Source organism: Pinus tabuliformis, chromosome 8 (genome assembly GCF_031772625.1).
Source record: "Pinus tabuliformis cultivar Carrire ecotype Pingquan chromosome 8, CPIR1, whole genome shotgun sequence".
Lineage (NCBI taxonomy): Eukaryota > Viridiplantae > Streptophyta > Pinopsida > Pinales > Pinaceae > Pinus > Pinus tabuliformis.
Genome location: NC_142294.1, coordinates 1,712,882,759 through 1,712,907,169, shown reverse-complemented (window position 1 = coordinate 1,712,907,169; position 24,411 = coordinate 1,712,882,759). Strand labels below are relative to the sequence as shown.

Genomic DNA, 24,411 nt, shown 5'->3' with positions numbered 1-24,411 from the left:
GTTTGAATGCTGAGGTCAGCAAATATTTAAAGAGATGACTTAATGCCAGCATGGAGGTTATAGAAGGTCAGTCAGATATTTAAAAAAGGTTGCCAGGTGTAAATATTCGAAGAAAAGGTGAAGTTTTGTTTCTTATTGAAAGTTTCACTTTATGTCCGAGTTTTTAGGGTTGTGATAGAGCTGCTGAGGTGTTAAGTGATACACTTGTCTAGTTATGGGATGGCCAGATCATGAGTTTTCTTCAGTCACACGGGACTATCCAAGGATTAAATGGCTTGAAACTGGATCATTAATACATGAACACCGATGGGAGGCAGCAACCGAGAATATAGGCTTCATTTTCTTATTGGTTGATGAATCATCTATGCATCAGGTATCCGGAGCTGTCCATACATTGAATCTGCTTTCAGTTTGGGTTTGGTTATTATTGTAATGCTACAGGTGGCAAGCTCTGAGAACGCAACAAAGTATACGAGGAGAAAGACTTAAAGTGCCAATGTGACAGAGTCCTCTGTTTTCGTAGCACCATATCTCTTGTAATCAATTAGTTTGTTTATGATATAGTTAAGGTCATTAATGTCAAAATTCCGAGCTCCCTTCATGCTTGTTGAGGAGTCTCGTGCAGTAGTGTTTTGATTGGCTATATATAGGAATAACTTTTATGTAAAAAAGGTTGGATACTTTATAGAAAAACAGTGTTGTTTTGGGCCATTGTAAGACCTTTTTGACAGTAATAGTAAAACAGAGTTATTCTCTTCTCAAGATTCTCGAAGGATTGTCATGTTCAAATGTAGTGATGGTGTTTTATACTTTATGTTATTTTATAGTCTTGTTGTATGCAATCACTCAGAATTCATAATTATATGCTCTGACTTCCTGTGTATTCAGCAAGCTATGTTTTGGTGGAGTATGTTTGACATGTAATGCTAAGAGCCTTGATTTCCATGAGATCACTGTGTTTTCCTTGTTTACTTAATATTATAGACTCCATAGCCCAATGAGAGCCAGTTTGATGTGTTTCCAACCAGTTATGCTTTCATAAGTGAATAAAGAGTTAGCCATCTAGTGTTTGAAGGATTTTATCAAGAGTTGTGAGAGAGCCCTCTCTGATTAGGAAGGCTAATTCCTAATCTAAAGTATGGTCTGAAACAGTTACGTGAAACTTTGCTTGGTTGCAGCCCCTAGTACTGGTTTTGTGATAACACATTCCTCACTTGCCTCGTTTATCCAATTTGGTTGGATAATAGAAATGGAGCACAACAATGCTTCCACATCCTCATCCTTTCTTGAGAGTGCATCTGCCACCACATTTTGCTTCCCTTTTTTGTAGATGATTTCAAAGTCATAACCCAACATCTTTGTGACCCACTTTTGTTGCTCTCCAGAGGATAATCTTTGTTCTAAAAAGTATTTAAGGCTATCATGATCCATTTTTACCTTGAAGTGTCTTCCTATTAGGTAGGGTCGCCATTTGTTAAGTGCATGGAGTATTGCCAACATTTCCTTCTCATAAATAGCTTTGTGTAAAAACTTTCCCTTGATTGGACGAATTTCAAAAGCAATGGGTCTTTCATCTTGCATTAAAACAACACCAATTCCATTTCCTGAAGCATCACATTCCACAATAAAGGTTTTTGTGAAGTCCGGTGTAGGTAAGACCGGTGCTTGGCACATCGCCTCTTTAATATGTTTGAATGCCTTTGTTGCTTCTGGAGTCCATGAAAATGCATCTTTCTTCAATAATGTTGTTAGAGGTGCCGCTATTCTCCCATAATTCTTAACAAACTTTCGATAATACCTTGTCAACCCGAGAAATTCTCACAAATGCTTTATGGATGTGGGAATTTTCCATTCCTTAATGGTTTTAATTTTGCTAGGGTCTACCTTAACTCCTTCATGAGATACAATATGACCCAGATATTCCACCTCTTGTACTCCAAAGAAACATTTGGATCTTTTTGCATATAATTGTTTCTCCTCCAATAGTTGTAGCACCCTGTCAACATGTTCAGCATGATCCTTCCAAGACTTGCTGTAGATTAGTATATTATCAAAAAATACTAACACAAATTTTCTAAGGAATGGTTTGAAAATTGAATTCATCAAACCTTGAAATTTTGAAGGTGCATTGGTAAGGCCAAAAGGCATGACCAAAAATTCATAATGACCCTCATGAGTTCTAAATGTTGTTTTTGGAATGTCTTCAATATTCATTCTGATTTGATGATATCCTGAACGAAGATCCAGCTTGGTGAAGTAAATTGATCCATGCAATTCATCCAGTAATTCATCAATGACAAGAATGGGAGAATTATCTTTAATAGTGATATTTTTGAGCTCCCTATAATCCGGACACATGCGCCATGATCCATTCTTCTTGTGCACCAATACTAGTGGAGTAGAGAAAGAACTTTGACTCTGTTGAATTATACCAGCCTCTAGCATTTCTGTAACCATACGTTCAATTTCACTCTTTTGGGTATAGGGATATCTGTACGGCCTGATGTTTGGAGGAACACTTCCTGGAATCAGATGAATAGCATGATCATGATCATGAATAGGTGGGAGACCTTTGGGAGTCTCAAATACCTTGGAATGATTGTCCAAGACTTTTTGGACATCTGGAGAAATAGATGATTCCAATGTGGAAACATCTAGCGAACATAATTGTGCAATTACACCTCTTTGTTCCCTTTTTAGAAGCTTTGTCATACCGTTAGAGCTGATTATCTTTCCCGGTTTCCCTGAAATATCCCTTAATTCAACTTCCTTTCCTTCCACAGAAAATTTCATGAAAAGTTCTTGAAAATTAAAAGATATTGTACCCAAGGATTGTAGCCATTGGACTCCTAGTACAACATCAACACCTCCCATTGGAATGGAAAGCATTGGGCTAGCCAAAACATATTCTCCCATGGATAGCTTGATATTATGGCACTTTCTTGAGCAATTTGTTGTTCCTCCATTTTCAACCATCACTTGACACTCTGGTGCTAGATATAAAAAACAATTCAATTCTTTTGCTACCTTACAATGAATAAAATTGTGGGTACTTCCTGAATCAATCAACACTATTACCTTTTTCTTCTTGATTTGTCCTTTTATCTTGATGGTTTGAGGAGTGGTAATTCCCGCCAATGCATTACAAGATATGGTTGGATTCATTTCTTATTTTTCTAGGCTTTGTTCCTGGAGTATATCCTCTTCTTTTGACCTTTCTTACTCCTTTTCCTCTTCCTCTTCACAATCTATGTAGAATAATTTCTTCTCGGCACGCTTATGACCTTTAGTGTATTTGCTATCAAAACTATAACAAAGCCCTTTTTCTCTTTTTTCTTCCAATTTTTGTGGTTTCAACCTTATAGGTTGTGGAAGACTAGGGGCAAAACCACTTGAATCTTTATAGTTTTGAGTGGTGTGCTTCCTGATTGCCATAATTTTTCTTTCCATTTTTCTTGCTAACCTGAATGCCTTCTCTAATGAATCAGGTTCCCAAAGACGAACATCATGTTGGATATTATCCTTTGAAGTCCCTATGAACACATCAATCCTATTCTCCTCTGGAATATTTTTTACCCTTATGTTCAATTTTTGGAACTCCTCAATGTGCTCCATTATTGAACCCTTTTGTTTGAGACTTATCAATTGGCTAAAAAAAGTGTTGCTTTTTGTATCCACATAATGTGCTGTCAATTCTTCCATAAAAATTACCCAAGTAATAATTTTTTTACGAGAGCAAAGCCATTGATACCATATAAAATTATTTGGTTCCAAATATAAAGTTGCAATACGTACCTTTTGTGTGTTTTGCACATTATTGAGATAAAAAACTTGCTCCATCTGTAATATCCATGTTGTGGGATCCTTGCCATCAAACTTCCTCATATCGATTTTTGGAATATGGTGGGTCTTCGATCCAACATTAGGATCTATGGAATCATGATTAACATTTCTTTTGTTCTCATCATGAGTTTCCTTTACTACCCTTTCACCATTAGTGACCATTTCTTGTAGCAACTTATTCATATTTATCTTCAATTCTTCCATGTCTGTCTTCAAATCTGTCTTCCAATCATCCATCTTAGCTTCCATGCATTTCATCTTAGCTTCCATGCCGTTTATCTTAGATTCCATGCCATTTATCTTAGCTTCTGTTAGATTTTGTGGGATTGACATTTGTTGCACTTGGTCTTGTAATTTTGATATATCATGTAGAATTTCTTCGTCTTCTTCATGAGTCATGCTACTACTTTCAGGTTGCTTACTAGGTGTTTGAATTTTCTTTCCTCTGGGCATCAGTTACTGATAAAAATTCTCTACTATGCCCTTTGGATTCCTTCAAAATAATTTTTCAAACCAAGCTTAAGCAAAAATTTAAAAAAATCTACACACCTTTTTTCACTTTGTAGGAGCTCGATATTGCCTCTGATGCATCTTTGTAATTTCTGATCATCCAGTTCTGAAATTGCGACTTGTAGTAGCCCTCTGTGTCCTCTTTCCAATGCCACCAGTCTGATCCCAATTGGATTCTCCAAGGAAGAGTTATGTCAAATCTCCCACAGTGACCTGATTATAGACTAGTTCAGTAGAGCGAACTTGTACGATGTTCCACGTGTCCCTGTTTCGACCTCTGGCTCTGAAAAAGATATACAAGAAACTACAGTCCGTCCTCTTTCTATATCTTCTTACGAAATTTCAATCCAATGCTCAGAGAGAAAGTTATGACGATTTTCCCCAGGTGACCTGTTTGGAATGTAATTCTGGAGTCTGCAAAAAGACCAACTTCCTCAGATCATATCTCCGCAAATATAGCGCAAAAAGCTTTGAAATTCGGACCCAAGATTCAGTGCAACGTACTCAAATGGGTTTTTTTTTAGCTTCTGAAACGTCGTAAAAAAAAAGTTCTAGAGAAAATGCCACAATGACCTGTTTGGAGCAGTGAAACCTTAGAATCCAAACCTCTGATACCAAATGTTATGAAACCAGCTCAAGAAAAAAATAGAAAAGATAGATCAACGCCTTAGAATTTAGCCTCTTTGAGGGGGAAACCTCCTTTACATTACATAAATAAACAATTCTTGGATGATTCAAATGACAAAACCTCTTTTATATATATAGGATTATAAGGAGTCACAATATAACCCAACCGACCTAACAATAATAATATAAAGCCACAAAAATAACAATAGAGGGATTCTATGGGGAACAGTAATAAAAATATGGGGATAATAGGATACAACAATATTAATAAGGGGTACAACTACAATAGTAATGGGGTAATCACTAGTATTATAGGGACCTAACACTCACATAGGCAGGAGCTAGAAAGGCAACATAGTGTGGAAGTTTCATCCACTAGGCCATCAATTAAGGAGGCCTCTGACATCAAAAGGACGTTCACAGAGATAAAGGCTAGAAATGACACACTAAGGCTGCAGATTTATAACCAGTATCTTAAGATGGCCCCCACAAACCAGCAAAGATTGATGTCTGCCTATGAAATTAACGAGGGCAAAATGATCATGAGTTATTTAAGCCCAAGGTGCAGCAACCGCAATCAGCAGCTCATTACATCAGGACAAATCTGGAGGTCTTGGCCAAGGATATTCATCCAATGGACCAGATTGAGCTACATAAACAGACTGGAGAGATGGTATACTCCACACTAGCTGATAAAACCATGTTAGCTCATAAATTGAAAAACTCCTTGAATAATACCTCTGCTCAGTTAGATTTGGAGAAAACTTCTTCTCTAGCAAAGGACAACAAGATCAAATCCTTGGAAGAAATTATCATTGAAATGGGACATGATCCTAAATATGCCAAAGGAATAAAGACACTGATGAAGAAGAAAGAAGAGGACATTGCTTCCCTCAGAAAACAGCTGAAACTGCCTCCTTCTATGCATCCACAAACTGTAGAAGTTGTACAACAGAAATCTGAAGAGGACATGATGGACCTACTCATGAGACTGAATGAGTAGATTGAGTGAGATAGAGCAGGCATTGGAGAAAGCTCTACAAGAAAAGTAGGGAGAGTCGACCTCCCAGCCACCTGAAGTAGCCCCAACAGTCACTACTACCCCCTCCAAACTTATAACAACATTGCCTCCCACTGTCCAAGCATCAACAGTAGAGATCATCACAGGTACCTCAGCAACAGCACCAGGAAACAGTACTACTATGAGTACAAAACAACTGATAAAAGCTGTGGAAGAATTAAAGCTGCAAGTATTAGAATTGAAACTGGTCAAAGAGCAATTGGCAAAGGTGGAAAAGAATTATGATAAATCCAAAATGAATGTGGTGGAGAAAACAAGGGAGGTCAAAACATTGGAGAACAAGGTGAGAGCATTAGAAAAGGATCTCTCTTTGGATAAGCCTCTAGCAGAAATCAAAGGAATTTTGTGGACCGACATCAATCAATCCCTTAGTAATGTGTGGAGATCTATCCAAGTCATCTATGAGCAGATTGACCTAGTAAGAGTGGCCCAAGTAGAGATTCAAAAGGCAAGGGATTTATTGGGATAGATGCCTGAACAAGCTAACCGGCTAATACATTTTTTGAACACCAAGACCAATGAAGAATTGGAGGCAATGGAAATTAGAGATAGAACAGGCACCATTCTAGAAATCAAGAGAGTTCTAACCATGAGAACTCTGATGAAAAATTTGGAAAGGAGATGTCAGGACATGTAGGTGGAGATTGATTCTTTCACAGAAAAGTTTACAGGACATGTAGGTGGAGATTGATTCTTTCACAGAAAAGTTTACAGTCTTGCATAAAAAGGGTTTGCCAAGTCCTTTGGGGAGTAATGATCATCTGATGAGACATGTAGATTACACGCACAAATTGAATAAATATGCTACTGATCAAGTTAATACATCATCAAGTACTTTTGTCATTGGATCCACCTAATACCATGAATTTTCCTTCCCTGCAAACACCCAGAGATTCGATGCGTGGTTGCTTCATGGGAGGCAAAACTTCCCACTTATCCTCCTCCACGTCATAAGCTTCTACAGTCGCCAAACGGTTGAGTTGCCTGTCGTAACCGCCGGCAAAGTAGATACGTCCAGTGGAAGAACAGGCGGCATATGCAAATAAGTAGCGAAAATTGGGAATATCAGCTCCGCGGCTCCATTTGGCGGACACAAAATCATAAATGTAAATACTCTTCAGTTGTCTCCAGCCGGCCAGATGCACTCCACCTATGAGAACGAGCTTCCTATTCACACAAACACACTTATGGGACGTATGAATTCCACAACAGTGGGGAATACTGATGGGTACACATTCCGAGGTGCCCTTCACAGGGTCATACACTGTTATCCCATTGACATGATGTTCTGTATTTTTTTTTTTAAGAAAACATAAAAGTTGATCACTCTTTCCAGAGATTTTTCTATCAGAACAAAAGTTAGGGTCACTCAGCGTCGCTTCCCAGCTGCGACACACGGCTTTGAGATTCCTGTGTGAGGTGTAGGGTACTCTTAGCAAGCACTGTCGAACGAGATCATCTGGAAGATCGGTAATTTCGGCCATCACTACAAGGATAACTTGAATCTTCAAAACACTGTCTTTCACCCGAATTGTATCCCCAATATTTCAACATATCTCAAGAGAAAGCTGAAATGTCACGTACTTATATAAGGCATCACCTCTATTATAATAATATTTTTATTTTTTTGGTCAAATATTAGGTTTAACCGGATGATATTGAAGCTTTAGATTTATAAAAAATATTAATTGTATTTACCCATAATATAAATATATGGGTCAATATCATGATTTATAATATCATTTTACATCTATTTTAAATTCGGATCTAAGTCTCTAGAGATTTGGTTTCTCTTCATGTAAATATTTTCTCAAATTTTGTACTAAAAAACAAGTTTGCACTTGGAGAGATTGAATTCTTCTAGGGACTTCATAGACTAGGGGTTAAGATGGATCTAGGCTGGTTTTATTAAAACCATAGTTTAATTATAAGTTTTTTCCTTATTCTATTAAAAAAATGTTATAAAAATAAAATAAAATATTTTTTTATTGTGAAATAAGTTAGGATTTTTTTGTTTGTGGTATTGATAAGGCATGGTATTGGCCCATGGTATTGTAACAAAGCATATTTAGAAGTTAATAATATCTATGGTAAAGCAAAAGTGAATATCCATGGTTAATAATCTTGTCATATTTTTATAAAATATTTTGATTGTAAAATAAGCTATAATTTTTTCGCATGTGATACTTATATTACACCCATAGGAAAAAAACTACCTATAGCCTTATATAATCAAATTCACATAAATTACATTAACAAAATTACTCCTTACACTTAATTTATCATTCCAAAACCACAACTTGACAACACAGTAAATCTATAATTTATTGATATAATATGAGTTTACGTAAAATACTTTAACAAGGTTACTCTCCCAACTTAATTTATCCTTTCACTACCACAACTTGAAAGCACATTGAATCTATAATTAATTTATCCTTTCACTACCACAACTTGAAAGCACATTGAATCTATAATTTGTTAATGTAATATGAGTTTACCTACATTACGTTAACAAGATTACTCGCCAACTTAACAACTTGAAAGCACAATGAATCTATAATTTGTTGATGTAATATGAGTACGTAAATTACGTTAACAAAATTACTCGCCAACTTAATTTATACTTCCACAACTTGAAAGCACAGTGAATTTATAATTTGTTGGTGAGGTTAAGGTCATATATAGATAGTACCAATTATTCAATTGTTCTATATTAAATGTTAAACATTACATTTACATTTACAATTTTATATGAGATCTATCTTACACTGGATTGTAGAGGGCGCCTAAAAAGGCAATAAAAAAATTACAATATATTATTACTTTTAACTTTTTACACACATATTAATATATATTCAACATATTAAGTGAACTTAATGATATATATTACCTAGCAGTACAAATAAAAATAAATAAACATCGACAAAAATACTAATTAAATATATATTTTTAAAAACATAATCCTAACTTTATCTATAACCAACAAATATATTTAACTACATATATAAACATTTTTTTTTTTTTCTGAATAAAGACTAATTCTATTAAGTAAAGAAGAGTATAGGACAATCAAGCTTGCATGCAAGCGAAGCAAAAAGCAAGGGAGCCAAAGGAGAGAGGCTCCACCTTGCTCCGAGGCGAAGAACCAAGAGGGCTATATAGAGCACGGAATAACAAAAACTAGAATTAAGCAGAGAGAACTACCCTGAGGGGGCAGTTACTATCACACTACTTTTTTTTCCTTTTTTCTTGCTTATGCTGACCAGTGGAGTTTCGTTGAGCCGAAACAAGTTGAAGACTATTCTGCCGTGGCGGTGGAATATCTTTATCAGAGTCTGAGGACGAAGTAAAATGAGAACGTTTCTGAGAGAGCCTGACCCAAATGGGAATTTTGGTGATGACAGTTGTAGTAGGGTCAAAGTCTGGAAACCACGGAGTAAGAAAAAGCCTAGCCGAGCCCTAGAACCAAGGTCTTTCCATTAAGGCCTTCTGGTAATCTTCATTTAGGTCAAAAGCTACAATGAAGAATCCTTTTGAACATAAGTATATCTGGCATTTTTTAGTCCAATTGGTGTGGATCCATTGGTATAGATCGGATGTGCGAGGCCATAGTCCATTAAATCTGCATAAAAGTGCGGATTCTGCAAAAAGCTGAAAGCGATCATCAATCCCAGGATGTGAGAGATTGATGGAGGGGGATTGATGGAGGGGATGTCCTCTGATTTGTCTACCAGAAAAGGCTTTGGAGCCTCAAATGGATGGCCTGTTGTTGAAGACTTAGGCAACTGAGCATGGACAATGTCTTTAGATGAAAACGTCTTAGCAGAGGAGGACTGCCCAACAGCCCAACAGCTCCCCCTCTCAATCGAAGAGTAAGAGTAATGGATGCATTTCTTTTAATGTTATAGAAAGACAGAGGGAGAGAATCCTCAAGTTGTTTACCTTCATGGAGAAGTCGTTGAGCTGCAGAGGGTATCCCCAACTTGAGATCCAGAGCATTCTTGAGGTTCTGCACTAAATCCGACGAGTTCACCCAATGAAGCTGAGTTTTGCCTGAGATAAGCATGATCTGGATTTGAAATGCGACAGAAGGATCAGGGTTTTGCTTTCTTTTGCAGATCCAAGTCGAGAGTCGGCTGGAGCATTGAAGGGCCTTCTTCCCCTGAACTTGACGTAGGGGTTTGTGAGGAGAAGAGGAGAGAGCCCGAAGACCATTGGACCTGTCAAAGCGATCCACCCAGAAGAGCTTCCAGACAATGCGTCCAAGTAGATCCAGGACATGTAACAAGTAGATCCAGGACATGTAACAAAAACTGAAGATCTAGATCCAGAATAGAGTCTTTCTTCCCCATAGCCTCCGCCAGAGAAATGACGATAGAATAATCGGCACGCTCATCCTTGGCCTCTGCGTTTGCATTCTGATGGAGGCGGCTGGTAAGAAATGCGGCCGCGAGGTCCAAGATCTCGCAGAAGCAATGCCGGGAGCAGAGCAAAAGAGGGCTAGGGTAGCTTTCAAAGAATGATTGAAAACCTGCATATCAGCCCAAAAAAAAGAAAGAAAGGAGATAATAGTCCTGTAATCCTGGGCTGAAACGCAGCTCTCCAGCTTCGAAATGGCAGACCAGAGGCCGGACGGCGGCCAAGGGCGAGGCAGCCCCTTATTCAAAACGTTCTCAATATATAGAGGTAAACATTACCACACATACCCAATAGACATATATTTTTACAAACTCAAACATGTAAGGAAACATAGAAGCACGAAGTCAAAGAACCCTTTTATGACTCGCAGTTTATGCAAACATAGAAGCACGAACTCAAAAAACACTTTTATTGCTCGCAGCTTATGTAAAGCTGATTGGATTAGTATTCTCATTGCATTTCCATGGGTTCATCTAAACCCAGATCGAGAAAATTAGCGTTCAAATTTCGAAGGTTGTTACACGGTGCACAAATTCTTTCTCACTCAGTTCGAACATGTCAGGAACTGTGACGTACTCGCCAGTCACGAGGTGAACCAGATGACACATATTGCGCCCCCAGGAGCAAACCATCCAATCGTGCCACTGTGTAGCATTGCCAAAGTGTTCCCGAGAAGAAGCAAACTTTTTATGCAACGCATACAACTGCCCAGAAGGCACGGACGAACTTCCTGGTCCTCCTAAACTCCACATATTTTCCAACCTTGTCCACCTTCCCTCCCTCGGATCGAAAACTTCTGCACTTCTGTCATTCGATCCACCTAATACCATGAATTTTCCTTCAACGCAAACACCCAGAGATTCGATGCGTGGTTGGCTCATGGGAGGCAAAACTTCCCACTTATCCTCGTCCACGTCATAAGCTTCTACAGTCGCCAAACGGTTGAGTTGCCTGTCGTAACCGCCGGCAAAGTAGATACGTCCAGTGGAAGAACAGGCGGCATATGCAAATAAGTAGCGAAAATTGGGAATATCAGCTCCGCGGCTCCATTCGGCGGACACAAAATCATAAATGTAAATGCTCTTCATTTGACTCCAGCCGGCCAGATGCACTCCGCCTATGAGAACGAGCTTCCTATTCACACAAACACACTTATAGGACGTATGAATTCCACAACAGTGGGGAATACTGATGGGTACACATTCCGAGGTGCCCTTCACAGGGTCATACACTGTTATCCCATTGACATAATGTTCTGTATTTTTTTTAAGAAAACATAAAAGTTGATCGCTCTTTCCAGAGATTTTTCTATCAGAATAAAAGTTAGGGTCACTCAGCATCGCTTCCCAGCTGCGACACACGGCTTTGAGATTCCTGTGTGAGGTGTAGGGAACTCTTAGCAAGCACTGTCGAACGAGATCATCTGGAAGATCGGTAATTTCGGCCATCACTACAGAGATGACTTGAATCTTCAAAACACTGTCTTTCACCCGAATTGTATCCCCAATATTTCAACATATCTTAAGAGAAAGCTGAAATGTCGCGTACTTATATAAGGCATCACCTCTATTATAATAATATGTTTATTTTTTCGGTCAAAGATTAGGTTTATCCGGATGATTTTAAAGCTTTAGATTTATAAAAAATATTAATTGTATTTACCCAAAATATAAATATATCGGTCAATACCATGATTTATAATATCAATCTACATCTATTTTAAATTCGGATCTAAGTCTCTAGAGATTTGATTTCTCTTCATGTAAATATTTTCTCAAATTTTGTAAAAAAAACAAGTTTTAGGGGCTTCATAGACTAGAGGTTAACCTGGATCTAATCTCGTTTTATTAAAACCATAATTTAATTAATTGTTTTTTCCTTATTTTATTAAAAATATGTTATAAAAATAAAATAAAATATTTTTATTGTGAAATAAGTTAGGATTTTTTGGTTTGTGGTATTGATAAGCATGGTATTGGCCCATGGTATTGTAACAAAACATATTTAGAAGTTAATGATATCTATGGTAAAACAGAAGTGAATATCCATAGTTGATAATCTTGTCATATTTTTATAAAATATTTTGATTGTAAAATAAGCTATGATTTTTTGGCATGTGGTAATTATATTATACCCACACATTTACCCATATTGAATTGTAGAACTCAACGCAAAAAACTACCTATAACTTTATATAGTCAAATTTACATAAATTACATTAACAAAATTACTCCTCACACTTAATTTATCCTTCCACAACCACAACTTGAAAACACAGTGAATCTATAATTTATTGATGTTATATGAGTTTAAGTAAATTACGTTAACAAGATTACTCCCCAACTTAATTTATCCTTCCACTACCACAACTTGAAAGCACATTGAATCTATAATTTGTTGATGTAATACGAGTTTACCTAAATTACGTTAACAAGATTACTCGCCAACTTAATTTATCCTTCCACGACCACAACTTGAAAGCACAGTTAATTTATAATTTGTTGATGTAATATGGTTGAGGTCAAGGCCAAACATAGATGGTTGGTAGCTTAATTTATCTTTCCTAGACCACAACTTGAAAGCACAGTGAATCTATAATTTGTTGATGTAATATGAGTTTACGTAAATTACGTTAACAAGATTACTCGCCAACTTAATTTATCCTTCCACCACCGCAACTTGAAAGCACAGTGAATTTATAATTTGTTGATGTAATATGGGTGAGGTCAAGGTCAACCATAGATAGTACCAATCCTTCAATTGTTTTATATTAATTAATATACGAGATTATTTTCTTGAGGGGATAAAATGATAATTTTTTACATGAAATTTTAATTATTTTATATATATATATATTCTCCTGGAAAAATCCATAATTTTTCATTAATATAGAAAGATTACATATTGTAGATGCTGTTGCATATACTGTATCTGTGTCACCATGGACTGTCACAAAAATAGAAATTATGAGCTTTCCAGATACACCACCACGGACGGGGATCTGCCATAATATCCGCTGAGAATATACTATTATATGCCTGTATAAGCCTGTACATAAGCCATTCAGGGCTCTTTGTATGCCAGTGTATATTCAAAAATTTTCAAAATTTTTGTGTTTCTTACAATTTTTAACATAAGAAAAGAAGATGTTGTTCAAGGACCGAGATCCCCCTGATAGTGTTGTTCTATATATGGCCGATGATAATACTGGTATTCATTTGTCCTCCTCTGTTCTTTTATCACCCATTCACCTCTAGGTAATGTCGCGGCCTCCTTGGATAGTTGGTCAGCACTGCAGTTATGCTCCTTGTAAATATGATTGCAAGAGATATGGTTAAATTCTGCCTTGAAGATATTTACTTCGTGTAATATGTTGCTGAGTGTGTGAGAGTGACATGTAGAAATGCCATTCAACTAGTTTATAACAATCTTTGAGTCCCAAAAAATATTTAGATTGATGCACTGGTGTCCCAAGGAGAAATGTAATAAATGTCAGAGGGTAACGAGTTCCGCAAAATTATTGGTTCCAGCTCCTAATCCCATCTTGACTTTATAGATATGTTGTTCATTGATGTACAGAATGAAGCCACCACCACAGCCCTGTTGGTTAGCTGCACCATCAAAGAAGGCCCAGGGGGTATTCTTGTTAGTACTAGGTGGGGGATGTGAGCGATGCTCTCTAGGTGGAAGAGGGTCTCGCAATTCGTTATAGGCAGAGATTATACTAGCCTCTATGAGTGGCCAGCATGCAGGTCTGTTATCAAATATGAAGTGGTTTCGGGCCAGCCAGATATACCAATTGACAAGCAAGGGGAGGCTCAATAATTTGGATCCCTTGTGTCTATTGGACGAGTCATCCCAAGCACTGCCTAGACCATTGCCAACCCATTGCCCAGAAAATCGGATAGAGGAGGATAAAGCTCTCCAAAGAGAGTGCAGTTCTGTGCACTGCAAAAAATGTGTTCAGTTGATTCTGATGCGCATTTGCACAAAATACACCAGGTTGGCCCATATATGGATCTATGAGCTAGGTGATCCCCCGTGGGCACTTTATCTCTAAGTGTGCACCAGAAGAATAATCTCATGCACTGCGGTGTAGTGAGTTTCCATATGTTTCTCCACCAGTTAGTGATCTGCTCTAGTCGTTTGTAATGAATCAAGGAAATGTATCCTGACTTTGGGGAATATATGTCGTTCTTTGCCAAACACTAGACTAATTCATCAGGTCCCTCTTTAATCCTGATGTGAGATTAGGATAGCACAGATATATAATCATGCCATTCCTGGTGCCATCTAGGGGGAAGATCGAGTTGACGAGCAAATTTCCATGCCTGTGAAAATATACTTGTATTTTGTTGATCAGCAATGTGTGAGAATACCCTAATCTCATGGGAGTGTAGATACATGATGAGGTCTCTAGAAAGTAACTGTCTACCTCCACCTCCAATCCAGAGATCCAGACCAATCCATGCCAGAGAACCATCATTAATCCTCCACACCAGATTGTCTCTTATATGGGGCAAGGAGTGGAGTAATGCCTTCCACATGGATGAGATGCCTGCCGTCGACCAACTTGGCAGTTGAACCCAATCCAACATGTTCATTGGCCAAATGTATTTATGATATGAGATATGAGTCCATAAGTTCTGACCAATCAGCAAGGTCCAACTCATTTTTGCAGCAAGGGCCTGCAGAAATAGAGGGAGATCTTTTAATCCCCAACCTCCCCATTTCTTAGGCAATGCAATCTTTTGCCAGTTAATCCAGGCAAAGATTTTTTTGTCTTGATTCCCGTTCCAGAGATATCGGTTGCACAGTTGTTGCAAACAAGATAAAATATTGCTTGGGATCCATGCAAGAGCCATCCAGAAAACTGGGGTAGCTTCTAGGACCGATTTGATAAGAACTAGCCTACCCGCCCTGGATAAATATCTGTGACTCCATATGGATAGTCTTTTCTCCAGTTTTGACACAAGCCAGACCCAATCTGCAATCCTCTGACAGGTGGGTTTTAGCCAGAAACCCAGATATTTGAGACCTCAGTCCAAAGGGTGAATACTGTAGGGAAAAATCTGATGAGAAAAATGGGATTCATGGACTGAAGTGCGAGCAAAGGTGATGGTAGATTTGGATTGATTAGCAAGCATCCCAGAAGTAGACGAGAAGAGGAGTAGAATCTTGGAGAAAGAACGGGAGTCCCTGATGCTGCCATCCAACAGGATAAGCACGTCATCCACAAATAGAAGGTGGGTGAGAAAGAAATCATCCGAAATCTTGAGGCCAAAAAGGTCTCCTTCCCTCTTGGCTGATGCAATGAGGCGACTGAGGCCTTCCATGACAATAAGAAAGAGGAGAGGAGATAGAGGGAAACCTTGCCTAAGTCTCCTTTAAGAGTGGAAGAAATGAGAGCTGGGTCATTTATGAGAACACTGAAAGTGGGAGTGGTAATGCAGGCCATGATCCAAGAAATGTAATTGTGAGGGAAACCCAAATGGATGAGGAGCATCTTAATATAAAGCCAGCTGACCCGATCGAAAGCTTTGGACAGGTCAATCTTAAGAATGATGCTTTTTAGATGTCTAGTCCAGATAGAATGGATGGATTCCTGAGCTGATCCAATAGCTTCATGAATCTGTCTGGATTCAAGGAAGGCAAATTGTTGCGGTGCGATATGCCGGGAGAGGATAGGCCTGAGTCTATTGGCAATAATCTTTGATATAATCTTGTAGAGGCAGTTGCACAAAGATATAGGTCTATAATCATCAAAAGAGGATGGAGAATTGGACTTTGGGATGAGAGCAATGAAGGTCGAATTGATGGAATGGTATAGAGATCCTGTAGTTCTGCTCTCCTCCACCACTTTCAGAAGGTCCTGCCCCAAGATCTCATAGAAAGCAAGATAGAATTCAATGGTCCAGCCATCCGGGCCTGGTCTCTTGTCCTTTTTGAACCATTTTAACGTGCCTTCAAGTTCCCCAGAGGTGACCGGTGCAAAGAGCTCTTCTGCATCATCCTCATTGACAAATCTTCGAAAATGACCGGCCACATTAATAATATCAGCAAGATTAGAATTAGGAGGGCTCTTGTATAGGTTCCTGAAGTGAGTGGTGCCCAGGTGGGAGAGCTTGTTGAAAGAGTCAGCTAAGCCTCCCTTAGGTAAAGGAAGATTCCAAATGGTATTTGAAACCTTTTGACCCTTTGCATAGTTTTGAAAGAACCTTGTATTGTCGTCACTAGCTTTTAGCCAAATGGCTCTACTCCTCAGCCTCAGGGATTCCTCGCGCTCCTTTAGAATGTGAGCCTTCTGGTTTTCCAACTCAATCAAATGTGTCTTATCTTCCGCAGAGATGAATCCCAAACTTCGATCATCAAGTAAAGAGCTCATCTCAGATTCAATTTGAGTTAACTGAGAGTTCTCCCGAATAAGCTTCTCCCTAGCCCAATTGATGGAGAGATGTTTGAGATTGGAAAGATTATTGCAAAAACCCTTTTCCAAAGATTCATCTCTATGGATGGGGTTGGAAGTCCAAAATTCAGATACCAACTTGATGTAGGCTCGGTCCTGCAACTAGACATGGTTGAATTTAAAGGGGGCTTTCGGCTTTTGATGTGGCCCATGCATTTCCAGATATATAGGAGAATGATCCGATATTCCCCCTATGCCCACCCATTGCTTGTAGTGGTGCAATTGTTGTATGAGCGGGCTCTTCATAAAAAATCTGTCAAGTCTACGAGCGAGTGCTGCATCACCCACCCTTCTATTTCTCCAGGTGGGGAGTGGTTTGTGCATGGGAACATCTACAAAATTGGTCTATTCCAGAAGGTTTGTCATGTGTCCAGTGATAGCATCTATCTGAGCCGAAGACCCCCACGATTCAATGAACCCCAAGGAGAAATTTAGATCCCCTCTGATGATAATGTGGTCAGATGCCAAGATCGAGAGGTTTAAAAAATGTTGCCAGAACTGTTCCCTTTGATGACAGGGTCCGTACACATTCACAACCCGAAGATTTTTACTGATCTCAGCAGAGAATAGATCTATGCCCAAGTATCCCGCACCCCCCAAGATGTGTCAACCCTGATGGATCGAGGGTTGTATCCTATAGCTAATCCCCCCGAGCTCCCTACAACATCTATAGCCACGAATGTCCAACTCGGGACCAGAGATTGCAAGGAGCAGGTGATGTGATCAGCCATACCAAGTGTTTCTTGAAGCAAAATGATGTCAATCGGTTCGACCTCAAAAAGTCTCTGCAAGGCTAGTTTCTTGGAGGCACTAGCCAAGCCTCTGCAACTAAAATATAGGCACTTCATGGGGGTACTCCTCTCGGGGTCTTTACAGCTCTAAGGACCCCATCAAGAGTGATTGACAACCAAAGGCTACCTCCGCCCCAACTTGCTTAATGGCTTTGTTGAGATCAGACTTCCTCCCCATGGATGACAAAGTAACAGAACCTGGCAAGGCGAGACCTAAACTAGACTGACGAGCCAGGATATCCTTGGTGTGGGATCTGGCATAGAGGAAATAGTGGTGTGAAGGTGAGACCCCAGAGGATGAAGACGAGATGGATGAAGAGGAGGGTGAATGCAGGGAGGGGGTAGTAGTGGCTATAATAGGTGGGGATGACATGATACAGTGAGCCATGGATCAGAGAAATACTCAAAGCTTTCGCGGCTTCAGCAGTAGCACGAGCCCTGGTCAGTGGCGGCAAGGATGGTTTGTGCCTAGCCTCCCCTATCTTGAGAGGAGGGGAGATTGCTGATGGGATAGAACCCGTGGGAGAGGGCTGAGAACTAGCTAGCGAGTTGACCCTGGATGGAGCAGGTGTTATCTTTGTGGAGTCCTCTGATTCCCTGTTGAGTGGGTAGTCTTTGAAGAGATGTCCCACCTTGTGACACCATCTGCAGCGAAACGGAACCCCTTTGTAATCCAAGATCTGGAATTTGATATACTTCCCCCACTGAAGTGTAATCTTCTCCTCCAGGCCCTCATGCGTATCCAAGTGGACCAGAATGCGAGCAAGGGTTCAATTTTTCGATTCAACAAAGGTACAATCGTGGTCCAAATATGTGCCCAGAGCATTTCCAATCCTGATAAAGACTTCCTCACACCAATACTATAATGGGAGCCCAGGCAGGCGAACCCAGAGAGGTCCAGCCCCAATTTGTTATCGTTCAGGATCGAATAAAGGACTCCACCATTTGAAAAGGACCGGAGCCATCTCAATGTGCCAGTACCTAGCCAGTACCAAATCAGTGTAGTTTCCTTTGCAAAGTGTAAAGGGAACCACCCCCTGGGCAGGACGTGTACTTCTGGCAGTTCCTTCAGCATCCCACCCCAGATCTCCTTCACCCATTGGGTCAGCCTGTTGGCCGAGTATGCTCGACCACGCACATTTCCTACAAGCACCGTACATGCTATGATAGCAGCTACCCCTATAGCAGAGGTCTCGCTGAATCTGATGGTGATATCCTTTGTTGTCGCCTTAATGCACTTGGTCTTCCTTTTGTCAGAGCGAGGAGCCGACGGGTGGTCCACCAAAGGGTTTGGGACGCCTTTTGGGGGGATGAGTTTAGCAGGTTTTACCTTCATCGTGGGGGTCTCAAAGCAGCCAACGGTAGGGGAACCGAGGTAATAGGGTTTGCCGGAACAGAGACCACCGGGGGCACTGTGAAAAAAGTAGAAAGGGCTGGATGGGGGTCAAAAGAGGGCGAAGGGGGGTGTTCATAGATAGAAAGTGCAGGGTACCTGGAGAAATATGGGGGACTTCGAAGCTCGGTGAATCGGAAAGCGACCCGGTGAGAAGAGGCACAGAGCAGTGCCTGGGTAAAGAAACTATAGGCAAAGTTGAGAGCGAAGCCAGGACATGAAACGGGGATGAGACAGTAACCGTCGATGAGAAACTGGGGTTCCCAAATATAACCCGGTCCGGAAAGGGCTCTTCGGAGTAATCCACCTCTTCCACCTCCATATTGTCCCCCTTTTCCCCAGCCAGAAGTCGGCAGTCGAAAGCGACGAGTGTGAAAACAAAACGGCAAGAAGCAGTAATCGACGACGGTACAGGGATTGCGGCCTGCAGTAAATTCAGTAAAACCCTAGGGTTTTACCCTAAACCCACACGAACGACCTCCATCCTCTCAAGGCCCATGATATATATATATATATATATATATATATATATATATATATATATATATATATATATATATGTATATATATATATATATATATCTTATGATATTATAAGTAAAATCAACATAGATTCATGTTAATTTGAAATGTATCAATTTAAATCCATCTTAATTTTGGATCTACTAAATTTTAAGAGGGATCATATTTTTTTTACTCTAGAAGAAATTTGCACTTCATGACTTGGTAGATTCAGAGTTAAGATAGATTTAAGCTCGTAAGATATATATAAGAAAACTATGGGTTATCAAAACTTGGAGTATCTCGGATGTGAGTGTGTAACATTGCGTTCTGTACATGGGCGGCTTGGTGGGTTGGCACGTGGCTTATTACCACCACCATCTGGCCTCGCGTGATGCCAGTCTTTAAGTCTTCTGCTAACATCTTCAATGCTACGTTAATGCAGCTTGTCCCTCCACACCAACCTGCAAGTTCATCTGTCATGGCGCCCCTCCAAGAATTCATTCATGCTCCTCCCCTATGCTCGTGTTGTTCCCTTGCTGTCGTAGAGCCTCGCTCTCGGACCAGTCCAGGGAAACGTTGTGCTTTAGAATGCTGTGTTGATTTATTGTCGGGATTTCTGTTTCACAAAGCCCATTCTACAAATTCAGTTGTCGCTCATCCTCAATATTTCCAAGTGCTCCTCTGTGAGCTGAAGCTAGGCCCCTTTCAGTCCCCCCTGCCTTCATAGTACTGCTACCTATTCAGCACCTCCTGCTCTTTTCATTATGCCTAGATTGTGCCAGAGAATGTGCTGCAGGAGGGGAAGTTCCCGTGGGCGAGTTATTCGCCAGCCCTCGTCCTCTACTTCGAACTCCTCATCTTATTCCTCGGACTTCTGCTTTGAACGCTATCTCGTTACCAGCAGTGGTCATGGACGGGGTTGAGGGCAACAAAATTTAGCAGCATGCTCTCATAATTCTCAATCTCACACCGCTCGTTTTCAGTTCCCCTGTACACTCAGTAATTTCTCCTTCATAGCTTCAGTCACCATTGAGCTTCGAGAGGATACTTCTGGTCTGGTTGCTGTGATACTAGGGGTGACTCTGGAGACGAGGGTGGAAGATAAGCATGGCACTTCTCAGATTGACAACAAGCAAAGTAAGGATCCTGGTGGCACTGCAACCCAGGACATGAACATTCAAGCTGGTCCGATCGTCCCTACTACTGGCGGTTCTTTAAGCAAATAGGGCCATCCCTCTGAGGATGGAGATCTCTACAAATATGGGTGTCATATTGTTGAAGAGTCGCCTTCCACCTCTCATGAAGCTTAATCAGGTCTGCGTCCAATGGCTTTTGATTCTCTATTGCTCGAAGGTGCTCAATTCCCTCTTGTTTTATAGTCATTATATGGTCTACAGTTCTCATGCTCAGAGCTTTTTTCTAAAGTTAAATTGTCGGTTTCCCCTGCGTGGGCGACACTCTTCTGACTGTGTCTTTGGGTCTCAGTTATGGTTATAGTTGTTTAATGGGTCAGATTTTAGTTTTGAATTGGGCAGCGCTTCCCTGTTTATTTGTATGGGCCCAGTTAACCTGTTTTGGTCTTTGAATTACCTCTAGTCAGTCTTCAGTTTCGATATTGGCATATTTTGTTTCTATGAACAAGTCATGGTCATGGTCCTAGAAGCTCTTCTGGTCAGTCTTCAACAAGTCTTTTTGATCAGTGTTCAGCTATCTAATGTGAGCATGCCGCATCTCTGGGCTAGATTTCTTGAGGCCACTTCCTCTTTGTAAAAATATTTTTGTATCAATATAGGAGTAGACAAATTCAGGAAAAAAAAAACTTGGAGTAAAATAATCACCAAAGATAAATTGATTATTTTACTCAATTTAATTTTAATTATTATTAAAAAAAAAATTATGTAATTTGACTAAGTCAAGATGTTTACAAGACATCACATTGCAACATCTTTACCTTACTAGATTGTGGAGCACCTCTTGGCCCAACAAAGCGCCCAAATAAAAGAATATATATATATATATATATATATATATATATATATATATATATATATATATATATATATATATATATATATATACATATTTTTTTATAGTGCAAACTGCAAACTCAATGAAAGGATTCCACCTCTAGAGATTTGATTTCTCTCATCTTCTTGTGGATCTAGAGTTAAAATGGATCTATGCTAGTTTCGAGCACAGTGTTATATGGAAGAAAATGTGCATATGCAACTAAAGTCTATGGTGGCCTTGGTAAAGGAGATATATGCATGTGCAACTAAAGCCTATGGTGGCCTTGGTAAAGGAGATCGATGCCCACTAAATGGTGGCCTTAGTAAAGGAGATATGTGCATGTGCAACTAACGCCTATGGTGTCCTTGGTAAAGGAGATCGGTGCCAACTAAATGGAGATGAGTTGTTTTGATGAGAGATAGTGCAGATTTTATGACTGTAAATCATGTTGGAGGGGCATGTCAAGATATGGGTCAACAAAGTAAAATATCTAGCAAGAGAGTGGTCATATGGGCGAGAAAATGGAGATGGAGTCAATAGTGTTTCAGGATAGTGAAGAATCCAATGTGTGATGAGAGTTATAGTGGTGTGTGTGATCACACCAGTGGTGAGTGAACACCCTACGGGTTTTTAGTCCATGATCAAATCATGCTATAAGAAAGTGTATTCCACAAGGAAGTTGTAAGAGCTATCATTTAAGCATACATGTTGTGCAAGGGCACATGGTGACTCAAGTTGTGGAATGAAGCACTTTGATAGGTATGAGGGTGGTATGTGTACTTGTACACTAGCTTGAGGTTGGTTGTTGTAAGATTTTAAGACTTTGATAAGGTATACATGTAGTTCAATAGTGCATGGAGTTATCAAATTGTGGAATGGACCACTTGGATAGGCACCAAGGTTGTAGGGGTGGGAAACGTGAGAATGTGTGATGGTTAATGAACATGTACGTGAAAAGGTGTCCCAGATAACTTTCAGTTAAAATTTTTGTTTTCCATTAGATGTTAACCTTTTATATGGACTTAGACAGAGTAATTGAGACCAAGCTAATCTCCTTGATTCATGTTTAAGGGGGAGATTGTTAGGGCGGTTCAGATAAAGTTGACGTATTAAATTTTTGGGCTTCAAGTTTATGACAAACCATGGTATTCATGTGGAATATAATCTATTTAGTGGTGACAAGACTCTAGGCAAATTTGTCCTAGTGACCAGTGGGATCCTAGTAATGGTGTCTCTAGACACTACCAATTCTTTTAGAGTTATGTGATCCTAACAAGTAACAAACTAATAGAATGTTAGAAAGATATTAATATAATGTTTTGACAATAATAATTTTTTTTAGTTGTTTCATTATATGTACATAATTGTCATTGAAATAAATATTTTATGTTTCACATTCTCCACTTTAAAATGTTGATACATGCCTCCTTGTATTGAGAAGTAGAAATCATCTCTCTCTCTCTCTCTCTCTCTCTCTCTCTCTCTCGATATATATATATATATATATATCTATCTATCTATCTATATATATATCTATATATATATATATATATATATATATATATATATATATATATATACATACACATTGAGTTATTTTTCATTAATATGTTTGAAAATGTTACATATCACCTCTCTACTAGATGATGCTAAAATCTTTACACAACAAAAATATTGAAATATTTGATTTATAACCCAATTGAGCTATGAGAGTTTGAATAAACATATAAATTCACTAATAATTAATTTAATAATTTTAAGATGGAAAATAGAATACATTATCTACAACCTAGATCTATTTTAAACACAAACTTGCTAAGCATGTAGAAGCATCAAATTTCTTGATGAGTAATATTTTTTTATTCTTATATTTTAATTCTATGTCAATTATTAATTTATTCATACCAAATGATTAAAAATTTACACATTAAAAAATTGATCTCTCTTGGTGCTTAATAGATTCCCCCCATTTAGGTTCAGTTGTCACAAGTAATATGTTGAGTTCATTAGTTCATGACTTTGAACCTTATTGTCATATGACCTTGAGAACTATATATATATATATATATATATATATATATATATATATATATATATATATATATATATATATATATATATATATATATATATATGCCAACAGGGTCATTAGTATGGGACCAATGAATTATGAAGGGTTTGAATTAAAAATATAGCAAGGAATGCCATAACATTATACTCTCTCACAAACTGATCAATCTCAAAAAAATCATTTTAGAACTTCAAAAATATAATTAAATAAAACTAAAACGAGTATATTTTAATAAATAATTTTCATATAAATAGAATGTATGGAAAATTAAAAATTACAACCATATTTTCATAAATAAATTGAAACACCATACATTAGCATCCCCTACCCAAGGTGTAAATTTCAAGAAAGCAAGTAAAGTATTGAGAACATGTCGAATGCAAGTGACCAAAATCAAAGTTGGATGGATGAAATCCTAGTAGACTATTCCCCCCACCCATTGGAGTTTTGTTAGATATGGTTTGTGTAACCTAGTAGCTCAAAAGAAGAAAATGAGGTGGTTCCTATGTTGGGAGACTTGGAAAAAGCCTGGGACTAGGTGTCTCTCTATGTGCTTGAGTTTGTGCTACTAAATGTGGGTTGATTCGACCTCGAGCATGGGTCAACAACAAACTCATTGTGACACCTCTTAACTAGGTCAGGTGCAAGTGGACTAGTTTGGACTGAACCCTTTTTCCATAAGGTTTCTCATAG

General features: G+C 38.9%; 2 protein-coding genes across 2 annotated transcripts; both read right to left on the bottom strand.

Annotated features, from left to right (window-relative positions):
- Positions 1–6,888: 6,888 nt before the first annotated feature.
- On the bottom strand, positions 6,889–7,545 carry LOC149242864 (F-box/kelch-repeat protein At2g44130-like). The gene has a single exon (XM_089371052.1). The coding sequence runs from the start codon at positions 7,543–7,545 to the stop codon at positions 6,889–6,891; it is 657 nt and encodes a 218-aa protein (XP_089227178.1).
- Positions 7,546–10,983: 3,438 nt separating this feature from the next.
- Positions 10,984–11,931, bottom strand: LOC149242863 (F-box/kelch-repeat protein At2g44130-like). The gene has a single exon (XM_089371051.1). It carries the CDS (start codon positions 11,929–11,931, stop codon positions 10,984–10,986), a length of 948 nt encoding a protein of 315 aa, XP_089227177.1.
- Between the last annotated feature and the right edge of the window lie 12,480 nt (positions 11,932–24,411).

Bases quoted from the DNA above. Each gene is read 5' to 3' on its own strand.
- LOC149242863 (XM_089371051.1), bottom strand. From the start codon at position 11,931: ATGGCCGAAATTACCGATCTTCCAGATGATCTCGTTCGACAGTGCTTG.
- LOC149242864 (XM_089371052.1), bottom strand. From the start codon at position 7,545: ATGGCCGAAATTACCGATCTTCCAGATGATCTCGTTCGACAGTGCTTG.